Consider the following 19,171-nt stretch of genomic DNA (forward strand, 5'->3'; position numbering starts at 1 on the left):
TTTACCTTTCTTAATTTTTGGTATCAAATCATTTATAGTTCCTTTAGGAACTCAAGCTAATTTAAAATATTATATTTTTTAAGAGAGTAAATTTTTCATAAAAATTATATTTAATTTTAGGAGGAATATATAGTGTGGATCCTTTTACAAATTTTGTTGGCTTGTAATGAGTATTACTACTCACAAAACAAATTCCTTCTTTTCTTGCTACACAACATTAGTTAACAAGAATTATATTTAGTGACTTATTTTTAATTTTTAATTTTTTTAATATTTATCATGATAATATATTTTTTTAAGTGAGATTAACTCTTCACCTTTAGTGCAAGATGTTGACATATAGTTGTCATACTTATTTTATAATTCATCAAATTTATTAGTGAGAAAAATATGATTCTTTTTTAGTAAATTATATATTTAACCAATCTTTTTAAGTTCATTATATAAATTATAAAGTGTACCAAATAATTCATTATATGATAAAGATATTTCGGGAGAGTTAAATACCTCATTATTGAATGTCATTAAGGTATAGTTTGTCATTTCTTCTTTGTTGACTTGCTCTTCGACTTCTGTTTTACTTTATTCATCCCATATTATCTTGAGTATTTTCTTCTTCTTTTAAGTTGATGACTTCTTTTTCAGCTATGAACACTTATTTTTGAAATATCTTAGCTTTTTATACTCGTAGCATATGAATATATTTTTCTTAGGCTCACTTTTGTTCTTATCTTCTCGTCTCGTAGGATTTGTCTTATTTTTTCTCATAAAAATTTTTAATTTTCTTATAAGAAGTGTCATATTATCATCATCACTTTATCTTTTGCTCGAATAGTTTTATATATGGGCAATATCCTTCCTTTTTTTTGGAATATTTTTTTCCTTTTTTATTATGTAGTTTACAAATTATTTTATAGGTCATTAAAGATCTTATAAGTTCTTTAAAATAAAATTTATCCAAGTCTTTAGCTTCTTGGATTACCGTTACTTTCTGATCCCAACATTTATGAAGAGATCTTAAAATCTTACTCACTAATTCAAGATTAGTATAACTTTTATCAAGAGCTTTTTAACCATTGACAACATGTCACTAATAGATTCGCTTGGCTTTATTTTAAATAATTTATAAATATGAATCAAAAAATTAATTTTAGATTAATTTATTTTATTTGTGCCTTCATGAATACCAAATATCATGTGCGGTATCACAAGTAGAATCTTTATTTAGCTTATTTCTATCTAAAGCATAAAATAAAATATTCAAAGCTTTAGTATTTAAAGAAATTTTTAAAAAAAAAATCATTCCATTCATCCATCGATTTAAAAGATTTTTGAAATTCAAATTTAACAACATTCTATAAGTTCAAATCCATAGAAAGCAAAAAAATCTACATTTATGTTTTCTAAAATGTGTAGTTTGTCTCATTGAATAAGAGGATGAATATAATAGAGTGACCCTCTTGATTACTTAAAAAAAATTATTAAATCTATAATGATTGTTAATCTAATTGTTAGAACCATACTCTGATACCAATTGTTAAGATCATAATAGAATTAAGAGAGGGAGGGATGAATTAGTAAAATTTTATCAAAATTTAAAGTTCAATCGATTAATATATTTTAGAAACATGATTAACTAAAAAGTGAATAAAAATTACAAGTAAAATAAATGAATAAGCAACAACAAATAAAAAGTAAGAGAAAGAATGCAAATTGATTTATAGTGATTCCGTTTTCTTGACCTACGTCTACTCTTACTTCCTCTTCCCTCGAGGCCTTCGGTTTTCACTACCAATCTTCTTTCCAATGGGCGAAGATCAACTATCGTTATTATAATTTTCTCGTTTTAATAGGGTTAGGAGAGAACCTCCACACTCACTCTCTTGCAAGATCTCTTGCCTCCTACAACTTATAATCATCTCTAAACTTAGGAAAGAGAAAGAGACTCAAGCAATTATCAAAGAGAGAGCTACAATCCTTCACAAACTCAGAATTTAATGCTCTATCAACCAAGCCTTAATGAGATATTTATAGGCCTCTAAAAATTTTAGGGTATGGGTGGTACTATCGTTAACACATGATGGTCCTATCGTCGAAACTTTTAACATTATAATTTTAAACTTTTGGGTGGTACTATCTTTGTAATTTTTTAATTCTAAGTAGTACCACCACCAACGGTGTTGATAAGCACTGTTTGTGCTTATTGATTGACTCAAGTTATACTACTGCTCAAGACAATTGAAGGCCACTGTTTTGGCCTTCTAACAGGCCCGATTCAACCTAGGTCCAAGCCCATTGGCTTTCTCGATAAGTTAGCATGGTTTCAGCTCAATACCAACTCAATTTGACTCGGAAAGACCTCGAACAATACTTTAACAATCCAACCACATATCTGACATAATTACGAAGCTTTTAACACGTTGTACACCATTCTAACATTTCGTTCGATCTTTCAACACTTCATTCGAACCTCCGGCATATTGTCCTTTCCTTCAGCATATCACCCGATCTATCGGCATGTCGACTTTCTCATGACATTCAATCTTTCGGTGCAATATCTGATTCTTCTAATATAATGCCCGAACTTATAGCATGAAGTCCAATCTTTGGCCCGTCGACTAATCCTCCGACTTAACGTCTAATTTTCGACATGATATTTTTCTCAACACAATATCTACTTTCCTACTTCAATAATTTGTCCTTGATGGTTCGAGTCCTTAATCGATGTATTTCATACATCACTTATATCAAAAACATATTAGTCTATAAATTCATCAATTAATTTAATCATCAAAATTTGAGATTCAATTCATTTGAGTCATTTATAATATATTTAAGTAAGTTTTATAGCATTATTATGATGATCAAAATAACTCTAATAAATTAATTTTTATTTTTATTTGAGTAATATTATTGTTAGACTATTATAAATATTTGTTTGAATAATTGTTACGATATATTTTGATTTTATTTGGTTCATTTATAATATATTTAAATAGACATTATGAAGTTTTCATTATAATAAATAAAAAAAATTAAAAAAAATAATTTAAACGTTTTTAAAATTAAATATACTGTTTAAGAAAAAGAAAGAGATATCGATCGAGAAATATCTAAAATATGATTATTTTAAAGAAAATCGTCGATTTTAATTTATTGTTTATATTGCATGATGAATTGTACGCATGCGACTTCACCTATAGAGCTCCGATCTGACGTCGTCCTCACGTATCCATCTAAAATTGCAGATGCTGAGAGAACGACTCAATGTTTTGCATTCTACCTCAGAGTGCAGGAACACTCGGACGCTGCTGCTGCTGCTGCTGCGGCCGCTGCTTCTGCCGTTCCAGAAGGCATCCTCATCATGCTTTCCGTCTGTTCCGCAGCAATGGAATCAGACAAAAGCTTCCACAGGCACAGTGCCTATTTTGTCCTCTTCAACTTTAAATCTGTACTACAGATGAGGAATCTACAACCCAACCCTTTCCCTGGCAAGCAGGAAGACAGTTCCACACAGGAAAACAAGGGAACAACAACAGGCACAAAGCAAAGAGAAGAAGAAAAAGGTCCCTTTCTTCTGTTGCCTTTTCCTGCAACCCCACAACATGCCTACACTTGCACAGCTAATAGACCTCAGCTTTGTCTTTGTTGCACAGAAACAAATACCTCCTTTCTACGGCAGTCATTTGGCTTCTTGACCTCCTACTGTGGTCTTCTTCCTCCATTGCTTCAACATGTAGAGAAGACAACAGCTACCCGAAGAACAGGAGAAGATGAGAACCTTCTACAGTTTCACCTGTGACTGCACAGATGCAACAGTTTCCTTCTTCCTTCCACGATCTCATCAAAGAAGTCATCCATTTGTCCCACTAGATTCTCGGTTCCCGACCTCAGCATCCCAAACCACCCCTTGAGTTCCTCCACCTTCTCCTTTAGGCTTCCCCCGGCGATCTCCGGTCCACATCTCATGGCTCCAGCTGTCTCCAGCTCGTCTCTTAGCTCTTCGGTCGCCGCCCTGGCTTGCCGGAACTCGAGCATCAGAATTCCCGACCGGCCGTCCAGTCCTTCCACCTCTCCGACCACCCTCTGCTGCAGGCTCGCCATGGAGACCATGAGTTCTGAGCCGAAGAAGAGCGAGCCGTCGGTGACTGCCAGTTCCGGGCAGCAGGAGACGGATCCCCATAGCAGGATGAGCAGCAGCAAGGAGCTGGCGTTCCTCAGTGCGTAAAGCACGCCTCTGAAGCCATTGAACCCGTTGTATCTGGACTCCATCGACAGCCTATCGTCAAACCGGAAAGACATGGGCTCGATCCTCGTCTCCACCAGCACTCTGTTCTCCTCTTCCAGTCCCATGGCTTCTCTCCGGCAAATCGAGACTGCTCGCATCACCTTAACAATGTGGAAGCGACCAAAAATATCAGAGCTTTGAGATATCAGTAGAAGAAAGATGCAGGAATCGAAGCAAGGAAGCCGGTCAAGACCTGCCGGGCAAGGTGGGGATTGGGGTTGTGGCGCCATTCGTCGAGCGAGGAGATCATGTCAGCTGCAGCGGAGCAGTAATTCTCGATGCCCGAGACCCCAAGCTTGATCACGTGGCAGACATCCAACAGTCGCGAGCTCTCGTCCATGTACTCGTCGAGCCACCTCTCGCCGACCGGGAGGTGAAGCTTCTGCACCAGGTTGGTCAGCCGGGAGTGGAGGGACCGGAGGAGCGCCACCGCCCGCTGGAGGAACTGGAGCGACATGAAGGTGTTCGACGTAAGGGATTCATCGAGGTCGTCGATGCCATGGGCGAGGAAGGAGAAGAAGCTGTTGACGGAGTTGGAAGAACGCTTCATGGTGGAGAGAAAGTACCAACGGTGGTGGGTGGGTGGGTGGTTGGGTGGGGGTGGAGGCAGAGTAAGTAGGAGGTGGTGATTTAACGTTGGTGGGAGGGCTTGGAAGCCCAACTTCCTAAGCTTCAAGGGATGATGGTTTGAGGGCAATGATGGGTGTCTCCTGCGGAGGGAGAAGGCTGATGGAGAATTCTGCCATAACACATTGTTTAGTGGCAGAAGGAAGACCGGCCTCATGAGTTCCTTTCATTGCTCCCCTTCTTCTCCCTTAACTGTCTCCAAAGAAAGAGATGAGAAGGCTCTTCTGGTCTTTCCTCTGCCTTTCTAATCTCTGTTTTGACCGTGTGTTGGTTGGAGTTCCTCTCTCTCTCTCTCTCTCTCTCTCTCTCTCTCTCTCTCCTTTAACCAAAAAGGTAATCACTGAGCAAACAGTGCATGATGGATTGTAGGATGTGCTCATCTCACTGTGTCTCAATTCTTTATTTGGGCTGAGGAAGAAATGTTTTCAGCAAAACAAATGAGATGGGAGATTTGGTAGGAGGCTTCCATTTCTTCCGAGGAAGGCAATGATGGCTTCCTCCGTATCTCAGTATCCACTATACAGGTAGTCTTTTCAGGCTTCTCTCTCTCTCTCTCTCCTTATTCTAGTCTCCCAAGAACACCAATCTGCCTAATTGCTGCTATTAATTTGAGGTGGGGAGGAGTTCGTGGGATTTTGGAGACTGTGATTGCATTGGCGGAGTACGAGTAATTTAGAGTAGGTTGGCATGCATCCCTGCAACAACAGCAAAAAGAGGACTTGTCACTGCAACAGCATCTCGACAACTACAAGTACGCAGGGAGAGAAGAGGGAAGGCTGTAAAGGGTAGGGAGGGAGGGGGAGAGAGAAAGCCAAAGCACCTGAGATCCATGCAAAAAGAGGTTGCTATCGAGAGAGATCATTGGATTTCTACTAACGTCCATGCTGTCAAGAGGGACAAGAGTTGTCCTCAGCTCATCATGGCCATGAGTGTGGACAGTGGTGGCTGTCACAGAGGCTCATCACAGCACAACATCTCTCTCTCTCTCTCTCTCTCTCTCTCTCTCTCTCACAGCTTGGAGAGGGGTATGAAGAGGGGGGTGATGAGGCCATGGCTGATGTACATGATTGCAGAGGAAGAAGAATGATGGTGATGTTGTAAGACAGTTTTGGGGCAAAAGGGAAGGCAGGCAGAGACGAGCATCAAACGGGGCACTGCAAAGCTGTGGAAGCGTGTCGTCTTTTTCATCATTCTTGTTGATGATTCTTTGAGCTGGGCATTCCCTCAGGAGCTTTCCCTCCACAACTTGGTTTCTGCTTAGCCAACACGAAGAAGAGGGAGTACAGATCGACATCAGGTCATGCATGCAATGTAGAGAGAGAGAGAGAGAGGAGAGAGAGAGAGAGAGAGAGAGACGAGAGACGAGAGAAACTATCAAAACAAATGTCTTCAACAAAACCTTGCTCTGCTCTGCACTGCACACTGAGACTGTGGCCGGTGCATGGAGATGGACAAGCCAGCACATATCCAGCAGCATTCATGGCAGAGATTTGGATTACCCCAATCTGAATTGATATAATCTGATCTTTATGCTTATCCCGCACAGAGATTGTGCCACATTATTGCAAGCATTTGTGGAAGAACTGATTGATACTCCTCCTACTCTAAGCTGCACAAAGAAGGCCCAGTCCACCACAGGCCTATAGAAGCTCTCTACACGGATTCCAAGTTGAGACTTAGGGTTGAACATAGTAACATAAGATTTAGTTCAAATCATTCATTCGAAAAGCTAATTATAGATCCATCTCTCCATTACGTATGTGAAAGTAACCTAAATAAATGGAAAGGTATGCGGTCGAATCAATTGCATTAGAAAAATGTTTGTTCCTTGTCATCTCATTTATTTCGCTATAAATATGCACACAAGCTAAGCTGTTGTGATGCCAAGTGAGTTGTTGTTGACATCCATCTTGAATGCAGTGGAGATGGCACATGTTGCGCTTGATCTTGTCGTCGTGGAGTAACGTGTATTGCATGGGGGATTCTGATTAAGCCAACACTTGGTCAAACCTTACCACACAATGTCCTCTTTGTTTGACAAAAGTTTACATGAAACCCAACTTAGTCGAAAGATTTTGGCTGTGGCAATGTGTCAAAATTTGGGAACCAATCAATCTTTGGTCCATGTCAGAAGGCTTGAGTTTGATTAAGATTCTCACAAAAGTACATCGACAATAAATCCGACAAAGATCTTCTACTATTAGTATGATATTATTTTTCTTATTTATATATATATATATATATATGTGTTAATAATCCAATCCTTATAATACTTGTATAGATGTCATGCTGACTGGGCTTTAATTTATACTTCTTTAAACATGCACTTTAAATGGTTGAATACATTAAAATATTTTAGATGCAAATAACAGCAGTGAAACGAAGAGTTCAACACTTAGTCAAAAAGCTAATAGTCATCATCATCTCACGTGCCCCAACTTCCCCAAGTTTCCCCCATCTTCTTCTCATTACTTCCGGTCGATGTGTATGCTCATCCACCCCATCGCTCGTCCTTATCCACCCACCCCACAACAGAACCCTCGCCCACCTTCCTCGAAGCTCCCCCGACCGACTACGTGTCGCCCTCCCGATGGCTCTCCTCCATGGTCCCACTCGCGGTCCACGCCGCCCCCGGTCCGCTCAAGCCTTCCCGAGTCTCTCCGTCGGCCGGGCCGACCCGCTTCCCGACGAAACTGGTGACGTAAGCCGTGACAGAATCCCGCCCGCCGCTCTCCTCGCCACGTCGATATTCGACCACTCGATGAGCGCCACGTCGACCAATCTCTTCTCCGGGTCCCCACATGTCCCTTCTCGAAGGTGCCACCCGGGCCCCGCAGCCGCCCGAGCGGTCCACCACCACGTGTCTTTATTCGCCCCACGGTCGTCTATTAAAGCCGCGTCTCGCCGGGTTCCCTAAAGTTTCAGAGCTTGCATCCTCTCAGCGGTAGAAGACCGCGGAGCTGCGGGATCGGACGGCCGTCGATCGAAGAGAGCAAGCGATGAGTGGCGGAGATCTGCAGCTGCCCCCTGGGTTCCGCTTCCACCCCACGGACGAGGAGCTCGTCACGCACTACCTCTGCCGCAAGTGCGCCGACCTCCCCGTCCCCGTCCCCATCATCGCCGAGCTCGACCTCTACAAGTACGACCCCTGGCAGCTCCCAGGTAAGCCGTCTCATCTCATGCCCTGATGCATACGATCGCCGCACGATCTTGATCCCGTGGTGGCGGCAGGGTTGGCGTCGTACGGAGAGAAGGAGTGGTACTTCTTCTCGCCGAGGGACCGGAAGTACCCCAACGGGTCGAGGCCGAACCGGTCGGCGGGGTCCGGGTACTGGAAGGCGACCGGGGCGGACAAGCCGGTGGGGACGCCCAGGCCGCTGGCCATCAAGAAGGCCCTCGTCTTCTACGCCGGCAAGGCCCCTAAGGGGGAGAAGACCAACTGGATCATGCACGAGTACCGCCTCGCCGACGTCGACCGCTCCGCCCGCAAGAACAACTCGCTCCGGGTAAGCAGAGCACCAACTCCTGTGCAAATGTTAGCTCGCCTGGGTGTGGAAGATGACGTGGTGAGACACGTGTTGGGTTGCAGCTGGACGACTGGGTTCTGTGCCGTATCTACAACAAGAAAGGAAACAGCGGCTCGGAGAAGCCGGGGAACCCGGTGAGTCACCCGGCTGGGTCGACGGTGGCCGGCGACATCCCCGAGGACCGGAAGCCAGCGCTCGGCCAGGGCGCGCCGCCGCTGGCGTACAGCTTCGCGCCGTCGGACTCCATACCCAGGCTGCACGCCGACTCGAGCTGCTCGGAGCACGTCCTGTCGCCGGAGTTCGTGTGCGAGAGGGAGGTGCAGAGCCAGCCGCGGTGGCGGGCCACCGACCGGGACAAGGCCGTCGGCCTCGGGAATCCCGTGGCCGCCGACAACGCCAACGCCAATTCGGCCTTCACCCAGTTCGAACCGGGCCTGCTCTCCTCCGGGTTGGGGGACCCGTTCCAGGACATCCTCATGTACCTGGGGAAGCCCTTTTGAGCCACGAGAACACCAGCGGACGGAGTTGACTCAGCGAGCTGCGGTGGAATCGGTGCGCGCGGAGGGGGGTTTCTGGCCGTCGGATTCGGAACCATCCGAATGGCACGGCGGGAGGCGCCACGGCAGCGATGAGACCGACTCGATTCCGGGCGGCCGAGTTATGAACGAGTGGACGTACAGATTGGTTGTTTAGCGGATGATACTGCAGGGGCACACGTTTCTTTCATACATAGAGGCTTCGTGGAATGAATCCAATTAAGGAACAAAAACCATGACCCCAAAATCTTGTGAAGAACACGAATTATACTAAGTTATTGGTGTTCAAAGAAAAATTTTAATCTCAAGGCGAATTATCCATTGATGTTAAGTCACGTTTCATTTGCATTTAAAAAATCAGATCAAAAGTAAGGATGATGAATAAATATCTAATTTCGGTCCTCTTTGGAATCGATAACGTCATCCCACTTGAGATGGCTAACTTTATTAGTAGACTTTTCGTTTTCAAAGAAATCTATAGAAAGTTGGATAATTATTGTCAATAATTTTGTTGAATCGTTAATAATTATGTATTAGACGAAAATATTATTGAGCGGTCATGATCCGTCTGCAATGGGCCATCCTGGATAGAGCATCGGGAGGAACTTTCTGAGTTGGGCCCTCCGATACTTGAGTTTTATTTGTTTTTTCTCTTCTTTAATTTATAATTAAAGATATTTTTTTATACTAACCTCGAAGAGGAGGAATGTTTTGTAAAAGATTCTGTAATCCTGTCTTTGGACTTTTAAATATATTTTTATAAATATTTCATAAGAAAATTGATTCGTAATTAACCCAAGAAGCCGGTTTGTAATCGATCCTTTGTAAGATTTCGAAAATATTTCTATGAATATTTTATAAAAAAATAAATTAATAACTTATTCGAACTATTTTTTTGGTTTTTAGAAATATTCTTACGAATATATAATAAAAGAGTCGATTGATAATGACATGAGCTGTCTTTTTGACTCGTGTACAAAAAGGTGTTGGCTTGATATAGCATTTACATGATGAATAATAAGTAAATGATTTTATATTCTAAAATAAGTCTCTTCTCTGTTTTCTCTCTTCTTAGTGGTTCTTCTTTTTTCCATTATTTAGTTCCTCTCTTTCTAATCTACTCTTTTTATTTTTCCATTTACATCTTTTATTATTAAGATCATTGAATTTTTAAACAGTTTTTATATTTTATAATAATATAGATAGTATTTTATTTATTTATTTTATAAAAAAAATAAATTAAAATATATGATTTGGTCAATTGAACCACTTGTCCAATCAATAATCATGAAAGAACTCGATCAAATCATTTTTTTGATTCGATTAAGATAAATATACCAAGACATCAATTCATAATCAATGATCCAATGACCGATGAAATTATTTGCCGGTTCGACTAAGATTAATATATCAAGACACTAATCATTGTCAATTGATCTAAAATCATATCGTTAAACTTTATCCATGATGCATTGACTCGATAGGATCATCTGTGACATTAGATTATAATCTTCACAAATCCATCAGAAAAATGATTTCACTAATTTTTAATCTCCACTCCAACCTATCTCATTCATCCATTTCCCAATCTTTTTTTTTTTCCAAAAATACGATCCTAATCATCTCAAAAGTAAAAAAACGTCACTCGTTTGCTGATTTTTTTAAAAGACTCCAAATAAGACAATTGGAGCAATTAGATATATCATATAGATCGATCCATAGAATAAATCGATCAAATTCTTAAAATATAATATTTTAAATAAATTTATACTATTTTAATATAGGTAAAACAATCAAGGAAAACATAATGTTTGATTGTTCTAAACATATTTAAGATCCTATGTTTATAGATGAACTAATTTCTATTGAGTTTTAGATCTATTTATCTAAGTTATAGTTGATGAGGGTAATAATGGCGACATGACGCGCCACGACGTCAGCCACGACTAGACGGCACTCTGCCTGGAAGAGGGCAATAATGCCGACACGATGGGCGCTGACGTCACCCGCTCTCAGACGAAGACTATATCGTTGTCTGACCCAACGCACTCGACCGAGGCAGAGGAGAACGACCACCGAGGCACGCCCATACCCTGCGGCAGTTCGATTCCCCACGCAACATCAATGACGATGTCAAACGCCATCAGAGGTACGATCCGACCCCCCGCAGGCAGGCACGTCAGGTAACATTAAATCGCCCTATAAATACCCCCGAGTGCTAAACTGAGAGGGGGGGACACTTCTTCACTAAGAAAAAACTCCTTCCACATCATCTAACTTGATCGTCGGAGGGGTCGGGCCGAGCTTCGGACCCGACCTATGTGCAGGGACAAGGGCGAGGTTGCAGCTTCCCAGCGCCGCGGAAAAGCTTTACTCCCCACGCAACATCCCGCTCGGACCATCGTAACCGGCCACCTTAGTTGTCCCGAGGAACGCCGCGCAAGATCCCCGCGCATTCGGACTCAAACCAAGCTGCGTCGGCCCCGAGGCCATGGCATAAAGTTGTTTGCACTAACATTTTTGGCGCTAGAAGGAGAGCCCCGAATGTCGAGCGATCAGCAGATCCACTCTAGTGAACCCGCAACTATGGGGTTACGTCCGGTCAACACCCCAGAAGAACATCCCCTGCGTGAGGAGCCCCGAGAAGAACGCCCTGCCACGACATCGGTGCACTACTAGCGGCTGTTCAACGACCCGGGTTTGTCGCCACCCAACACCCCCGTCGGCCCATCGCCTGTTTCGCCCGAAGCCTTCCACGACCTCGCTCATCAGGTCCGAGCACTGGCGGGCATGGTGCAGACTATCATCCCGCTCGTCTCCCACCCGACGCCCCCACATGTAACCCAGCCTCTGCAACAGTAGGAGCTCACCTTGCCGACCTGGCCGAGGCATTCGCCACCCTGAGCAAGTTCGGCATGCGACTCAACCCTGCGAAGTGTGCTTTCGGCGTCACCTCGGGAAAGTTCCTTGGGTTCGTCATACACAAAAGAGGAATTGACGCAACCCAGAGAAGGTCCAAGCAATAATCAACATGCAGTCGCCTCGGACGATCAAAGACCTGCAACGCCTTAATGGGAGGCTTGTCGCTATGTCTCGTTTCCTTGCCCGATCAGGTGATCGCTGCCTCCCCTTCTTCAGGGCGCTGAAGAACCCGAAGAATTTTCGATGGACGACCAAATGCGAGGAAGCCTTCAAACAGATGAAGCAACACTTGGCCAGCCTCCCCCGCCTTGCCTCAGTCTCTCCTGGGGAGAGGCTAGGCCTCTACCTGGCTGCCTCCCAGCACGCAGTCAGTTCCGTCCTGGTCAAAGAAAACTCTGGCGAACAACTTCCGGTCTACTATGTCAACCACGTCCTGAGCGGGCCCGAGGAGCGATACCCACCGATTGAAAAATTGTCACTCACGCTCGTCCTGTCCGTCCGGAAACTACGCCCTTACTTCCAAGCTCACCCAGTGGAGGTCATCACTGACCAACCACTTCGGCAGATCTTGTTAAATTTGATGTTGCAAGACGCCTTCTCAAGTGGGCGGTGGAGCTCGGCGAGCATGACATCCAATACGTACCCAGGATCGCCATCAAAGCCCAGTCCGTGACCGACTTCATCGCAGAACTAACCCAGATCGCAGACGGGGATCTCGAGCAACCTCTCGAAGCATGGGTCCTACACGTGGACGGATCAGCCAACTCAAAGGGCGCCGGTGCAGGGACTCAGGTTGGCCCTCGAAATGCAAGTGGCTGCCATACACGTCCTCACCGACTCGCAACTGGTAGCCGAGCAACTCAGCGGCGGATACGAGGCTCGGGACCCAACCATGGCAAAGTACCTAGCACAGGTAAGGAACTTGACCACCAAATTCCCTCATTTTACATTATCTAATGTTCCGAGGGAAGAGAACGAGCGAGCCGAAGCGCTAGCCAAGCTGGCATCAAGGCCAGCCCCCGAAGCCCGGCCCGAGGTCGAGGAGCTCCCTGCCCGTGCCATCGAAATCGCAGTTGCGGCCTCAGGAAGCGCGCCGACCACATGGGTACAGGAGCTGCTACGCTTTAAGCGGGACGGGATCCTTCCTCCCGACGAGGTTGCGGTTCGGCGCCTGCGTCGTACGCATGCGTGGTACTCCGAGGTGAGTGGACGACTCTATAAGCGGTTGGTCCTTCACATACCCCCTCCTACGGTGTTTGGAGCCCGACGAAGCTCAGACAGTTCTGGCCGAGGTCCACGAGGGAGTCTGCGGGGAACACGTCGGCGGGCGAACCCTGGCGCACAAAATACTTCGCCAAGGTTACTACTGGTCGACCATGTGCCGGGACGTGAAGGCTTATGTACAGCGGTGCAGTTCATGCCAAGAACACGCCCGCACGCCCTGACAGCCCGCGGTCCCGCTCACCCCCATCGATTGCGCATGGCCATTCGCGCAGTGGGGTTTGGACCTACTCGGACCCTTCCCGCCAGCCTCGGGACAGCGGAAGTACATCATCGTGGGGGTGGATTATTTCACAAAGTGGGTTGAGGTCGAGCCGTTGGCGACAATCATGGAGCATCAAATTGAAAGATTCGTGTGGAGGAACCTAGTAACTTGGTTCGGTTTGCCCAAAACCATCATTACAGATAACGGGCCTCAGTTCGCAGGTAGAAGGTTCCGGGAGTTCTGTACCAGCCACGGCATCCAGCTAAGGTTTAGCTCGGTGGCTTACCCTTAGACGAACGGGCTAGCGGAGGTAACCAATCGATCCATCCTAGACGGGCTCAGAAGAAGAGTGTTCGCAGCCCGATCGGTCTGGGCGGACGAACTCCCGAGCGTCTTATGGTCACTACGCACCACCCCAAAGACCGCGACTGGAGAGTCCCCCTACAGCCTCGCGTTCGGAACCGAAGCTGTCCTACCGCCCGAGGTAGCCATTGCCACCCTTCAGACTAGAAGCTATGACGAGAAAGTCTTGAACGAAGGACTTCGAGCCAGCCTCGACGTGCTCGAGGAGCGACGCGCCGACGCGCACTTGAAGGCCCTCTCTTATAAGAGAGCCATCGCAAGGGTCTACAACAAGAAGGTGTTGGGAAATCATAGGGGGGGCGACATCATATGCGCAGCGGAAGAACAAGAAAACAAAAATCCCCGATTCCCAAAAAGATGTTCATCGTCGTGCGAAGATTGGTGCGCAAAATCCGCAAAAACACAAAACTGCGTATAGAGATTGTGTTACCTAGGGAGATCGTATATCCCTGTTTCCTTGCAGATCCTTAGGAGAGGGTGAAGGAGGTCAAGCGTCCTCCTCTCTAGCGGTGATCCACACAGCAGGGTTGCGACGACGCTCCTCAAAACTCCAGGCCTACTCTAAGGTGGAGAGGGAGAGGAGAATAGGAAGGGCAAGCAAAGACTCTAGCCTATGAGGCTGTGAATCCCTCCTATTTATAGAGATCCCGTGTCAAAACCCTAATGGGTCCTTTCCCTAGTGGGTATTGGATCTGCATCCAATAAGACAAGGGCTCCGTCGGATATCTCATATCCGAACCTCTACTCATCGCAATGCCTACCATATGTGTGTGACCCTCTAGGCCCAATATCGAGTTGGCCGTGAGTCATACCTGTCAGAACTCCTTCTAACTCAGTGAATTATTATCTCTATAATAATTCACTCGACTCATCGACTACGGAAGTACTAGGCCACTACGCCGTAGTCCCCAGACGATACAGGGGAATCCAATCCATTGGACCTGTCTGTCCTCAGTTACCATGTACCTATAGTCCCTCATCCATCTAATATCCCAGAGACCGTATATCGAGCATGGTGCTGTCAGACCCATACGGTTTCTACTCGAGTCTTGCTCTAATCGGATTCTCCCGGAGAACTCTTTCTCTCTCAACCCGAATGACCCTGGCCAGGGATTTGTCTGAGCAAGAACACATGGGATATTCCTCTCATGATACCGAGAGTGGATGATCTTCTATCGACACTCAATAGCCCTCGTAAGGTCGACTACCACTCCCAATGACCAGCTGTACTAGATCTGGGAACAGCCAAACCTATAAGTCTGGTATCAAAGAGTGGAGCACTCATACAGGACATCCTTGGTGTCTCAAGTCTAAGAACCAGATACACCACTAGGACTACGGAATCGTTGTCTGACAATAAGGCATCATCAACCATCCAGCATTCCGTAAGCGGATCAATCAGTGAACTCATTCTCCAATGAGCACCTATACTGTATCCCTAGTGTCCCTACACGAGCAGCTATGAGACCAGTTGCATCCATCATATGGACGGGTATACAGCACACCAGTCTATTCGGTTATCACGATGTCCCTCTCGAGTAACCTATGACCCGGATTATTTAGGATATGTGTTTAAAGGTGAATCGATCTCATTATCGTGATCTCATCACGATCCGATTCCCATTGCACAAATCCAAGGACATCACAATATATGTATGCATTTATGCAATAGTTATAAAGTGATATATGCCAAAATATAATAAGCAAAAAGATTCTGTATCAAGTCACACGTGCCATCACTCACGTGATTGGCTTGCTGGGCACCTATGACTAGCAATCTCCCACTTGACCTAAAGCCAATCACCTATGTGTCTGATCCCCATCAGACCCCTGTGACGCTCAAAGACAATCTGAGACAACGGTTTTGTCAGTGGATCTACAATGTTATCGTCGGATGGAACTCTTTCCACTGCTACATCTCCTCGGGTTACGATCTCTCTTATAAGCTGGAACCTCCTCAGAACACTTCTGATAAGACTCGGGTTCCCTTATTTGAGTAATCACCCCATAGTTGTCGCAATATAAGGAAGTCGACTTGTCGCTATCTGTATCGACTCCCAAATCTGTGATGAACTTCTTCACCCAGACTCCCTCCTTTGTTGTATCTAATGCAGCAATGTACTCCGCCTTTGTGGTCGAGTCAGCAGTGGTATCTTGCTGGAACTCTTCCAGCACACTGCTCCTCTATTCAAGGTGTACACATACCCTGAATTCGACTTGCTATCATCGACATCAGACTGAAAACTTGAGTCAGTGTAGCCTTCAACCTTAAGGCTATTACCTCCATATACTAGTAAAAGATCCTTAGTCCTTCTCAAGTACTTAAGGATACACTTTACTGCTTTCCAGTGCTCCAAGCCTGGATCCGCCTGATACCTGCTCGTGACACTCAGAGCATGCGCTATATCAGGCCTAGTACATAGCATGACATACATGATAGACCCTATTGCTGAGGCATAAGGTATCATATTCATGTTTGCCCTTTGGAATTTCCATGCCAAACCTTTTGACAATGGTTTTTATGTACCTGGACTGGGACAAGCCAAGCATCCTCTTGGATCTATCTCTATAGATTCTAATCCCCAAGATATAGGATGCTTCCCCTAAGTCCTTAATGGAGAAGTGTCTAGATAACCAAGTCTTTACAGTGGATATCATTCCTATGTCATTCCCAATGATGAGGATGTCATCCACATATAACACCAAAAAGCTAATAGCGCTCCCACTTACCTTTCTGTATACACAAGGCTCATCTTCGTTCTTAACGAAGTCATAAGATCTGATTGCCTCATCAAATCTTATGTTCCAACTTCGTGAAGCTTGCTTTAGTCCATAAATGGATCTAAGCAACCTACACACCTTATCTGGGCAGTTCTTGGACACGAATCCCTCAGGTTGCATCATATACACCTCCTCCTCCAGGTTCCCGTTGAGGAATGCGGTTTTCACATCCATCTGCCAGATCTCATAATCATAGTGTGCTGCAATAGCCAATAGAATTCTGATGGATTTTAGCATTGCTACGGGTGAGAAAGTTTCGTCGTAGTCAACACCTTGCCTTTGACGATACCCCTTAGCCACTAGCCTTGCTTTATAGGTCTCTACCTTTCCATCTACTCCGATCTTTTTCTTAAAGATCCACTTACAACCGATGGGTACAATACCTTCGGGTGCATCAACTAGGTTCCAAACCTTATTGGAGTACATAGAATCCATCTCAGAATTCATGGCTTCTTTCCACTTCCCGGAGTCTATACTCATAATAGCCTCCTCGTAGGTCTGAGGATCAATATCCTCTACATCCTCTGCTCTAATATGTCCCACATATCTCTCAGGAGGATGGGATACTCTATCAGACCTGCGTAAAGTTGAAACTTGTGTATTAGATACCTGAACAGACTCGGGCTGTAGAGTGGTGCTTGAGCTTGGTTCTCCAACCTCGCTCAACTCTATCATTCTCCCACTGTCTCCACCAAGAATGTGTTCCTTCTCAAGGAACACTGCTCTCTTAACTACAAAGACCTTTTTGTCCTCGAGATGATAGAAATAATACCCACAAGTTTCCTTGGGGTGTCCCACAAATTTGCATTGCTCTGTCCTTGATTCTAACTTATCGGGGTTGTGTCTTTTAACGTGGGCTGGGCAGCCCCAAATCTTAACAACCTTAAGATCAGGCTTCTTCCCTTTCCATATCTCATATGGTGTAGACACTACCGACTTAGTTGGAACTCTGTTCAGAAGGTAAGCTGCGGTTTCTAGGGCATATCCCCAGAATGAGATGGGTAGATCAGCGAAACTCATCATGGACCGTACCATATCTAATAATGTACGATTTCTCCTTTCAGAGACACCATTGAGCTGAGGTGTATAAGGAGGTGTCCATTGGGATAATATCCCATGGTCCTTGAGGAAGTGAGTAAACTCTGTACTTAAGTACTCACCTCCTCGATCTGATCGAAGAGTTTTGATACTCTTTCCAGTCTGGTTCTCCACCTCATTCTTATACTCTCTGAATTTCTCAAAGGCCTCGGACTTGTACTTCATTAAGTACATATATCCATACCTTGAGAAATCATCAGTAAATGTAATGAAGTAGGAGTAACCTCCAATGGCATGAGTTGACATGGGTCCACATACATCACTATGTATGAGTTCCAACAACTCAGTGGCTCTCTCTCCAGTTCCACTAAATGGAGAGTTGGTCAGTTTTCCACGAATGCAAGGCTCACAAGTTGCATATGACACATAGTCGAATGGATCTAGATATCCATCATTTAGCAACTTTTGAATCCTTCTTTCATGGATGTGACCTAGCCTACAATGCCACAGGTATGCACTGTTCAACTCATCTCGTTTCCTTTTGGACACATTTATATTCATGATATGTGGAGTGGTGTCTAACATAAATAAACCATTATGCAATGTTCCTTTCGTGATGATCTTATCATCTAATAATATCGAACAACCATTGTTCTCAAAAACAAATTTATATCCACTAACTGTTAAACATGAAATGGAGATAATATTTTTGATAATAGAAGGAACAAAATAACATGCATCTAATGCAATAAAAGCTCCACTAGGCAGATGTAGGGCGACCTCGCCAACAGCTAATACAGCAACTTTTGCTCCATTACCCATCTTGAGGTCCATCTCACCTCTCTCTAGTCTCCTAGGCCTTGCCAGAACCTGCAACGAATTGCATATATGATAAGCACTACCGGTATCTAATACCCATGTGTTATCATAAGAGTTTGACAAATGGAGACTGATCATGAATGTACCTGAAGCTTCATCAAGCTTTTGTTTCGCCCTTTCTGCAAGGTACTCTTTGCAATTTCTCTTCCAGTGCCCATCTTTACCACAGTGGAAGCACTGGCCTTTGTCCTTTGTTGGGTCTTTCTTAGCAACCTTTGCTTTACCTTGTTTGCCCTTGCCCTTTCCCTTCTTAAGGGACCTTTCTGCTTTCCTTTTCTTTCTGGTCTCACCAGTGTAGAGAACTGGCTTCTCTTTCTTAATAGTACTCTCTGCCTCCCTCAACATATTGAGGAGCTCTGGGAGAGTCACTTCAAGCTTGTTCATATTAAAATTCATTATGAACTGTGAAAAGGAATCTGGTAGGGACTGAAGCACAATGTCCACACACAAGTTATCCTCTAGGACCATTCCTAGACCTGTGAGTTTCTCTATCCACTCAATTATCTTTAGGACATGGTTCTGAACCGGTGTCCCCTCAGTCATCCTAGCGCGGAAAAGGCTCTTGGATATCTCATATCGTTGAGTCCTTCCCTGTTCCTCAAACAATTTACGGACATGTAGGAGAATGGATCTGGCATCCATGTTTTCATGTTGTCTCTGTAACTCTGGAGTCATAGAGCCCAACATATAGCACTGAGCAAGAGTGGAGTCATCAATGTACTTC

The 19,171-nt window shown here is 44.7% G+C and overlaps 3 protein-coding genes across 3 annotated transcripts; 2 read left to right on the plus strand and 1 right to left on the minus strand.

Moving 5' to 3' along the window:
* Positions 1-3,432: 3,432 nt before the first annotated feature.
* On the minus strand, positions 3,433-5,465 carry LOC103999984 (uncharacterized). Its single transcript, XM_009421910.3, has 2 exons — positions 4,482-5,465; positions 3,433-4,389 (listed from the first exon to the last, which is right to left on the minus strand). The coding sequence occupies exons 1-2, from the start codon at positions 5,070-5,072 to the stop codon at positions 3,793-3,795; spliced, it is 1,188 nt and encodes a 395-aa protein (XP_009420185.3). The 5' UTR covers positions 5,073-5,465; the 3' UTR covers positions 3,433-3,792.
* Positions 5,466-7,828: 2,363 nt separating this feature from the next.
* Positions 7,829-9,309, plus strand: LOC135624414 (NAC domain-containing protein 48-like). The gene is made up of 3 exons (XM_065127982.1): positions 7,829-8,077; positions 8,147-8,421; positions 8,505-9,309. The coding sequence occupies exons 1-3, from the start codon at positions 7,915-7,917 to the stop codon at positions 8,940-8,942; spliced, it is 876 nt and encodes a 291-aa protein (XP_064984054.1). The 5' UTR covers positions 7,829-7,914; the 3' UTR covers positions 8,943-9,309.
* Positions 9,310-12,066: 2,757 nt separating this feature from the next.
* Positions 12,067-13,678, plus strand: LOC135626034 (uncharacterized). Its single transcript, XM_065131224.1, has 3 exons — positions 12,067-12,539; positions 12,600-13,101; positions 13,397-13,678. The coding sequence occupies exons 1-3, from the start codon at positions 12,067-12,069 to the stop codon at positions 13,676-13,678; spliced, it is 1,257 nt and encodes a 418-aa protein (XP_064987296.1).
* Positions 13,679-19,171: the final 5,493 nt, after the last annotated feature.

This window comes from Musa acuminata, chromosome BXJ2-10 (assembly GCF_036884655.1).
Source record: "Musa acuminata AAA Group cultivar baxijiao chromosome BXJ2-10, Cavendish_Baxijiao_AAA, whole genome shotgun sequence".
In the NCBI taxonomy this organism is placed as follows: Eukaryota; Viridiplantae; Streptophyta; class Magnoliopsida; order Zingiberales; family Musaceae; genus Musa; species Musa acuminata.

Excerpts from the sequence above, each read along its gene's own strand:
- LOC103999984 (XM_009421910.3), bottom strand. The coding sequence starts at position 5,072 with ATGAGGCCGGTCTTCCTTCTGCCACTAAACAATGTGTTATGGCAGAAT. Across the intron at positions 4,390-4,481 it reads ATCCCCACCTTGCCCGGCAG|GTGATGCGAGCAGTCTCGAT; the intron begins GTCTTGACCGGC and ends CACATTGTTAAG.
- LOC135624414 (XM_065127982.1), top strand. The coding sequence starts at position 7,915 with ATGAGTGGCGGAGATCTGCAGCTGCCCCCTGGGTTCCGCTTCCACCCC. Across the intron at positions 8,078-8,146 it reads CGACCCCTGGCAGCTCCCAG|GGTTGGCGTCGTACGGAGAG; the intron begins GTAAGCCGTCTC and ends TGGTGGCGGCAG. Across the intron at positions 8,422-8,504 it reads GCAAGAACAACTCGCTCCGG|CTGGACGACTGGGTTCTGTG; the intron begins GTAAGCAGAGCA and ends GTTGGGTTGCAG.
- LOC135626034 (XM_065131224.1), top strand. The coding sequence starts at position 12,067 with ATGTCTCGTTTCCTTGCCCGATCAGGTGATCGCTGCCTCCCCTTCTTC. Across the intron at positions 12,540-12,599 it reads GCGAGCATGACATCCAATAC|ATCGCAGACGGGGATCTCGA; the intron begins GTACCCAGGATC and ends GAACTAACCCAG. Across the intron at positions 13,102-13,396 it reads CGCATGCGTGGTACTCCGAG|TGGGGTTTGGACCTACTCGG; the intron begins GTGAGTGGACGA and ends CCATTCGCGCAG.